Genomic DNA, 8871 nt, shown 5'->3' on the forward strand with positions numbered 1-8871 from the left:
GTCTTGTATAAACAGCCTCATCCAACAGCCTACTCATCCAACAGTCTATATACACAGCCTACTCATCCAACAGTCTTGTATAAACAGCCTACTCATCATCCAAACAGTCTATATAAACAGCCAACTCATCCAACAGCCTACTCATCCAACAGTCTATATAAACAGCCTACTCATCCAACAATCTGTATAAACAGCCTACTCATCATCCAAGAGTCTATATAAATAGCCTACTCATCCAACAGTCTAATCAAACTGCAGTAAAAACAGTAAAAAGTCACATTCATCCTAAAGTTGTGTGTGTGTGTGTGTGTGTGTGTGTGTGTGTGTGTGTGTGTGTGTGTGTGTGTGTGTGCGCGCGTGCGCTACTTGCCTCTGTTTGGCTGATACAGATGGTCCTCTCTCTAGCGTCAGTCAGTCCTGTCTGACTCTGTGCAGTGTGCCTGGCAGTGCACTGAGCTCAGCGGAGGGACACACCCTGCAGTCTCTGCACCGCATCACCACACAGATGGAGCCACAGAGCTCAGGGGCGGACTTAGTGATTTTGGGGCCCTAGGCAAAGGCAAGCATGGAGGCCCCTGAATCGCACCTTTTTTAATCCATCCTTTCTACCGTATAGGCTACATTACCTTCAAGCTGGGCTGAGGAAAGTATGCATGCAAAAATGGGTTGAGTTGATTATATTATTATTTTATTACTATTATTATTATTATTATGTATTCCCAGATTATTATTATTATTAGTGGCCGGGCCAGCGAAGCGGCCGGGCCACCACTTATTGTATTTGCCAATATTCTTCTTCTTCTGAATAGTGCAGCGCTCAATGCAGCGGCTCGTCGAGCTCGCTCTCCTGGAGTTTAGCATTGTCTCGGACGTCGTCAAACGTGTACGTCTTCACAATGTTCCCGTTGTGAAAAACAGTGTGCAACAGGTCCACACCATACTCCTGCAGGTCCCCCTTGCCCTCCTCCAGGGTGACAAAGTCTCCACTCTGCGTCCGGTGCAGGGACAGACGGCCTTTCTTTGACCTCTTGTTGGGGTCGGCGACCGGATCTTTGAACACGTTCACGCCCAGGCCATCGATGACCACGTAGCTGCATTTGAAGGCACAGTTGAGCAGATCTCGGGTCAGTTTCTGCAGCAGAGCCCCTCCGGAGCCGAAGGCGATGTTCTCAATGGACCACCGGTGTTGCTTCATACCCTCGACTATCTCTTGCAGTGAGTTGATGTCCACTCCGTCTCCTTGGATAACTCTAATGTAAGGCGGAAGAACCTTGTAACCTTTAGAGTTCTCTTCTGGTATGAACTTCTTACCAAGGATCTTTAACACCTTCAGAACTGTATCCAGGGGGTTTCCCGAGTCTGGTCGCACCACCAGCGGGGCGTCTGCGCTACGTGTTTCTATCAGCCCCCGTAGGTCTTCACCCCAGATCTTCTCACAGGCGTTGTAGATGTCATAGCTATCGCTGACTATGGACACGGGCACGCTGGGAAACTGCTTGATGATGTGCTCAAAGGCATCTTTCTCGTGGTCCTTGCCCCATGCCGTGATGGTACTGTGCTCTGCAGCGGGTACTGAGAAGCCGGGCACGGGGTCTTTGGTGCCATAGTACTTCTTGATGACTCCGATGCCAGCCACCGTGTCTGTGCCCCTGAAGTTGACCAGGTGGGCGGAGGCTCCGATGCCTGCGGTCTCTTGCGAGGAGACGCCTCTGTAGCCAAAGTCGTGCAGTTTGTACTCCAGGCCCTTTAAGTTCCCAGAAGTCTCTAGGAGGTATCTGGCAAGGATCTTCTTCTGCTCTCTGGAGTTGGTCGCCACGGTAATGGGGTACCAGACCTGCACCAGGATGGTCTCCACCCAGTTGGTGAGCCAGTAGCATTCAGGGTCTGTGCTCTCCACTGTGAACAAAACGTTGCCTCGAGGAATCACACTCCCCTCTGGCACTGCCTTGATTTCAATGGGCAGGTGGCCATTGTACTTCTCCAGAATGTATTTCCAGCCTCTCTCATTGAAAATGTCATCCTGGAAATGTTCTCTGTAAACCTCCTTCGCCTCCTGGATCTTTTCGGGACTCACCACCTTTCCTTTTAGGTATTTGTGGAGGATGTACTGCAGTCCGTAGAAGACAGTTTTGTCATATTTGACCTTTCTGTTCTTGGAGGGATCTGTCATCTTCTCGCGGCACTCAAAGTAAGAGTACACTTTACTTGTGTTGGGGGGGTACTGCTTGTAATGCGATACCTTGTATGAATCAGTCGCTAGCAATATGTTGAAGTTGGAGACGCTGTGCTCCATCTTTCCCCTCAGTTGTGAATGAGTTGCAGCTGACAGTAATGTGTTGCATGCCGTTCTGACTGGGTTGCTGGGGGAAGGCCAGCCTACTGGTCCTATTTATACCACCAACAGGGGAGGCTGTATGACATCACTGATGATGTCACAATAGATAGGTAGAGAAGGTGTTATGACATCACTGATTATGTCACAATGCGGTGCATAGAGGGATTTATGACATCACTGATGAAGTTTCAACTCGGAACCTCCGCCCCCGACATATTTGCGTTCTTCGGCATATACTTCCGGCGGCGTTATAACTTTCATATAACTGTTCATATAACTTTTTTTTTTTTTTTTGACAAAACATATTCACCTTATGTTCCAACACAGGGGTCAGCCAGTTACTTCCTATTGTGTTTTCACTTCCTGTGACAGTACAGTACTAGTGAGCAGGTAAAACAGACGCTGATTTGAACAGGAAGTCATAACACAACTGGGTCAAGTGGGCGGGGCTACATAAGGTGAATACACAAAGAAAAATAGCGTAGGCTATATACACATACACACACATAGATATTTACATATGCATACTCGCATACATACATAGCTACATAAAAGGAGAAAAAAAAAAGAAAAAATCAAAAAGGTTTCTCATAGTTCTTTTAATTCTATACGGGTACAATCATCAGGCTTTTCTTCCTCCCACCTATACCTATACAACTTCTGCTTCAACTAGGAGGTTTCCCCAAGTCCCTATGAGGCCATTTACACCTGGTGTTAACATGCGTTTTCTGTGATCAGATTGCAATCAGATTGTGTTTTATCACTTGAAATGCCAGGTGTAAACACCCCCAAAACGCATTGAAGAAGGATTGCAATCTGATCGGCCAAACCACCTCCGGAGGTGGTCAGGGATGCATTATGTACACATTGAACAAGTGTAAATGCAATGTGTCCTCTCAATCTAGATACAGCAACTTTATGCGGATTGAGAGGACAACCATTTCTGCAATCAGATTGCAGAAAACGCATGTTAACGCCAGGTGTTAATGGAATCAGGCTGAAGTGATACAATACAATCTGATTGCAATCTGATGGCAGAAAACGCATGTTAACGCCAGGTGTAAATGGCCTCTATGTTCAATAAAATGTATAAAGGGGTCCCATACCTTTTGAAATAGTTCCTGTTTATCTTTAACTATATAGGTAATTTTCTCCAGAGGTAGGGTTAGAAATATTTCCCTAATCCATTGATTTATTCCTGGCCTATTTATGTTCTTCCATGAAAGAGCAATTAACCGTTTTGCTTGAAGCAAACATAAATCTGAAAATATTCGCTTTCTTTTCTTTATACCATGTCGGATATAAACCCATGATGTATAGTTTGGACCCCAAGGTCAGTTTTATTACTAGAATCTCTATGGTTAGTCTCACCTCTTCCCAACACATTTGTATCTTTTCACATTGCCACATGATAAGAGTCCCTCTTGACTGCTCACACTTAATACAGCCATATGGAACACTAGTTTTAAATGTATTCAGTTTGACTGGAGTGATGATGTATAACCACATTAACCAGTTATACTGAAGCAGTTTTAGTCGAGTATTGGCCATTTTTAAATGCATCTCTCCACTCCTCCATTGCGATATCTCCCTGTAGGTCTTTCGATCTCTCCATGCCACACGCCTCTTTTCAGAGCACTCCAGTGAGCTACAAGTAAGCAAGTCATAGAAACTGCTTAGAATACTTTTTCCATGGCAGTTTTTTAGAGAGCATTATCTCCAAAGGGGAGAGGTGGTTGTGGTTGGGTAGTAAGTGATTTTGAGTTTTTGCAATAAAACTTCAGAGTTGTAGATACAGTACTTATAGAAATGCTTACTTGGGATATCATATTTATTTAACAGATTTTCAAATGACAAAACTTTTATCACCTGGATTCAGGGCCAGATTAATAGTACCATGGGCCCTGGGGCTATTCATTTTCTAAGGAAGGGACTGTAGGCGTCACCCACAAGGGCGCCCAAACAGCCAATTTAAGTCATCTCCTTCAATTCTTGAGTAAATTGTGTTTAAGTAAAATGGTGTGATTTGTCTTGGACCTCCCGGGCCAGGCAGAACCATCGAGGGCCGGTTCTGGCCCCCGGGCCACATAATGCCCCGTTCTGAGCTAAACACTACCTGCCAACATGAGCTCCTCTTGCCAAATCTCCCAAGAGTGTGTTGCTGAGACAGAGACAGGTGTCCAACAAATGTAACTTTCTCCTGATGCGTCTTGTCTGAAAAAAGCCATCTCAGTGTTAGAATGTTCAGAAGATAATGTGGCTTGTGGCAAATGGGTCCAATATTCTGGGGCGAAAGAATCAGTCATAATCTGTGTTCATGTTCACTTCTCAGGACCTGCTGCTATTCTCTCCTAAGGGGGTGTGGCAGTGGGGGAAACCCACATGACACAGACACAGGAAGTGAGTGGAAGTTGAGCTGTCTCCACAGTGTCATGTCTGGTTGCACCAAGGGTGATGTCCCACACTCTGACCCACAGAGGGCAGCGCTTTCTCTGGGTCTAGTCCACTTTCTTCGGCTTGCGATTCTTCCAGATGACAATTGCAGTGAAGGCGCCTATGGAGCACATGAGTAGGTTATTAAGCGACTATTAAGACCGTTTAAGGTTAATTTTCATATCTCACTCAACAACAACAAAATGGTGAGCGTAACGTTCAATCATTAAAAACTAAAGACACGTTTTCACTCATTTGTACACCTTGTAGGAATTGAGAGAGGCGTGGATAGGTCTAAGCAAAATATCGCAAATCTTCTAATAGTGAAGTGAATATAAGTATTCAATTAAAGGCTGGCTTATAATGGCCAGGGGCATGGTCATCACTAGGGCTGTCAACCTTCCTCAATAATCCAATTCCGACGTCATTTCAATTTCTCTTCTGCCTCAACTTCAGGTCCTATAACCTCTAACCATCTATTTCCTGCGTCTTTAGACTCTCCCTTTTCTTTATGGAAATCCAAAGGAATCACCTCCTTTTGCGACTTATATCAGGATAACATATTTCCTACTTTTCTATCCCTCTCGAGTAAATTTGACTTGCCACGTTCACATCTCTTCAGATATTTTCAGATACGTCACTGTGTATGATGATAATATTCGAATATCATCTTTGACCAATTTTGACAGCCCTACTGTAAGTTTATCTTTAAAGTACACATCTAAGTAAAGGTTTATCCTAATATTGATGTAACATGTTTGTGTTATGAATGTCGATGGCTGTTTTCTTTGTTACCCATGGTACTGTATAGTAGCTTGAGTTGGTGCTATCAAGAAAACTATGTAAGCTGTAATTCCATAGCATACATTAACCATGTATATTGAAAGCATATTTTGATGTTTGCTTTTCAGTTTTACTCATTCAGATACACATTGTGTCAATAAAGCGGTGGTGCAATAAAGCCATCATTCAACCACTACACTGTCTTGGAAGACTTTATCAATCTGTCCAACTTTGGAAAGGGGGACTCCACAGTAGGGGCAGAATAGTCAGACTTTCCCAACCTTGGGGTCGCATGGAATTTCTAGTAATTGATCAATACAAATATTATTATTACAATAAAAATAAGTGATAAAGTCCTTATTTGTGGTGGATGGCAGTTGGGAAGAGACTGTCCGTGTGATGAAAGGTTCTGGTACTGCCAAACCTCAGTCTTCTGCCAAGGGGGAGAGCCTTAAAAAGTTTGTGACCTGGGTGGGAGGCCATGACGTGGGGTCAATGTGGGGCCACAAGCCAAAAGAGGTTGGGAAGCCCTGCTAATCCTGGGGATGGACTCACCTATACACAGCAGCACCATGACAGCAGCCAGGCCAGGCAGGATGACAGAATACTCCCGGGGAAGGAAAAACTGGTGCAGCATGTGATGGCTGTCCACGAAGGGCTGCAGGCGGACACATCAACAACACCAACACAACATCAATAACACAAAAACAACACAACATCAACAAGACCACAACATCAACAACACAACAACAACACAGCATCAACAAAACAAAATCAACACATGGTCTTAATCCACAGACAGTGTTCGCTAAGTGGCCGGTCACACCATACGCCGAAGCAATGCTCAACCTAAGCTCAACCTACGCTGAACCCACAAGTGTCATTTAGGCGTCCTTGTTAACAGGCGAGGCTGTGGACTATATGTGTCGGCCATTTTGTACTATTGTCCGAATTCTCAACTGTTAATTTGATTCACTATATCAGGGGGTACTCAATTACAATTCAAAGAGGTCCAGTTAGAGAAAATGTCTTAAGCAAAGGTCCGGAACATCGTAACGTCGTTAGCGTTATGATGGTTATGATTCAGTGCCATACTGTATATTGAAGTAGCCTAATAGTATCAACATCTGTATGTAGTCAACAACTGACTGTTAAATCAAATAAACATGGTTTATTTTGAGTATTTTTGAATGAGTGAACCATTCCAAACATGGCTTGTGTAGGCTTGGACTAGGGGTAGACCGTCTTCCCCGCCCCCCAGGGCCTATAATGAATATTGGTAATCAAGGAGACCAGTTAACGATAATCGGGGCCGATATAAATTTGCAGTAAAAATTTACATTTTAGTGTCACAATTTACAGTAACACAAACTCCAACACAAACTGTATTTAAATGCCTTAAAACATACACGTTTAATTAAATACTAGAAGTAAAGTCACCTACCAAGACGATGACCCAGACAGAGTAGTATGTAAACAGCAGCAGGCTGAAGCCCACCAGACTCATGCCGACTGCTTGGTCGATCCCAGTGGCCTAATAACAAAGAAGCTCTCATTACTACAACGACAACAACAACAACAACAACAACAACAACAACGCCGAGTTTGAGATGACTCTGGCTCAGTACAGTCAGCCAATCAGAGGCAGAGATGAGAGGGGTAATGCCGTTCGCCATCCTGGGGAAAATATCGCTTCCTGGATCCGCATATTGGACCTCCGCTGACGCCACTTCTGCCAACTCCAGTGGGTTTCATAATAACGGCTTAACGCCTCACTCCCGCACACAGCGGACCGCTTCTGAATGCTGAATGTTGCAGAGCTAACAGCTGTTTGGTGTATTTGATGTATACCGGATTGAAACATGCCACCCATTGTGATGTTTGAGATTAACGTTAGTAATTCTGCAACATCAAACTCATCGCCTAGCCTACATAGATTTCATGAATGCGTTAAATTAGCCGCAGCTCCCAAAATCCAATTTTAGGACTTACGTTATAGCTTCAATTAGTCCTCTTTATGTACGTTAATTGACTAAACTGTAACGTTACTTTAATATCTTAAATTTCTCTTACCATTTCTGACAACTGTTTGCTGACATTGATTCTTCTTCTTCTTCTATAATTGAGGCTGAGCGGAAGTATCTGAGGCGAATTTCTTCTTCTTCTAATGGCTTTCCGGGAGACTGGATGTCTTGCGGCACATTGCTGCCTCTCACAGGTTGGGAATATTACTGTTCAATCTGAGGCTCATTACTGCCCCCAACCTGTTTGACTGTTTGTAGTCCTGATGGAATACCGTAAGCAGCTCAATACAATGTATCACATTTCAAATTACATGCATAAATGTATGTATGTATGTATATTAGATATTAAATAGGGGAAATATAAACTATTAGGGCTGAGCCAAAGACATATTTATATTTCAAATTGCATACATGGCATGTCAGGGTCCATTATGAACATAAACAATATTGGTATAAAATCAGGGCTTTGAAATCAATCTGTCATACTATTAGAAATGTGCATGTATTCAATTGTTTGATAAATAAAAAAATGTTAACATAGTCTCACTCCAACACTGGGTTAATATTCACATATCATTATTTATTGGACTGAACACCTTTTAGCTCCAGATTTTGACACTGAAAATGTCTGCATACATTTGTTATGTTTGGAGAAGTACAATACATTAGCATTTTGAGTTACAGTAGGTCAGAAAAAAAACAGTATATATAGAGATTTTCTATTCACAATTCCAAAGAAAATAAGTGAATATTAATATACCCTCCAAAATTTAAAGAATGGGTTTAAAGTTGTTTTTTTCCATTGAAATATTGATTTAAATATGTTCATGCTGTGCAGGGGAAACCAATAATGCAGTTTTTCCCTATATGCATGATTCTTTTTATAACTGTACTCTGTACCAGTATATCTCATTTCTATGTAAATACACTCAGTATCACATCTAATGATATTTGAAATAGAATATAATCTGAGTCTAATGATGCATTGATTATAAAATTTCAAATTATCAGAAAAAATTCACCTCATGACATAATAGCATGTTGTTCAATGCATACATTTAGTTTAAAAAATACACATTACAAATTGTCAAGTACGAAGGGAAAAATATAAATCTCCTCTTCAGAACAGTAGAAGATTCACCAACATGACAATTCCCTTTAGTGTATTCTCTCATATCCATGCTCTTCACTAGACATCATTGGTGTTTAGACCATGTCCTGTTGAGCCATACATACATAAAACATGTTTTCCCACATTTTTCTGTACAACCATGTAAACCAGCCAGCTGGTCTGAA

The 8871-nt window shown here is 42.5% G+C and overlaps 1 protein-coding gene and 1 pseudogene across 2 annotated transcripts; both read right to left on the reverse strand.

Annotated features, from left to right (window-relative positions):
- Positions 1-817: 817 nt before the first annotated feature.
- Positions 818-2293, reverse strand: LOC310781180 (nicotinamide phosphoribosyltransferase pseudogene; annotated as a pseudogene). Its single transcript has one exon. The product of its transcript is annotated as a nicotinamide phosphoribosyltransferase pseudogene (transcript).
- A 710-nt stretch (positions 2294-3003) lies between these two features.
- Positions 3004-7675, reverse strand: dpm2 (dolichyl-phosphate mannosyltransferase subunit 2, regulatory). The gene is made up of 4 exons (XM_083641916.1): positions 7625-7675; positions 6996-7085; positions 6107-6209; positions 3004-4889 (listed from the first exon to the last, which is right to left on the reverse strand). Exons 1-4 carry the CDS (start codon positions 7625-7627, stop codon positions 4834-4836), a joined length of 252 nt encoding a protein of 83 aa, XP_083498042.1. The 5' UTR covers positions 7628-7675; the 3' UTR covers positions 3004-4833.
- Between the last annotated feature and the right edge of the window lie 1196 nt (positions 7676-8871).

The sequence above is a fragment of the Poromitra crassiceps genome (assembly GCF_964638095.1).
Source record: "Poromitra crassiceps genome assembly, chromosome: 8".
Classification (NCBI taxonomy): Eukaryota; Metazoa; Chordata; class Actinopteri; order Beryciformes; family Melamphaidae; genus Poromitra; species Poromitra crassiceps.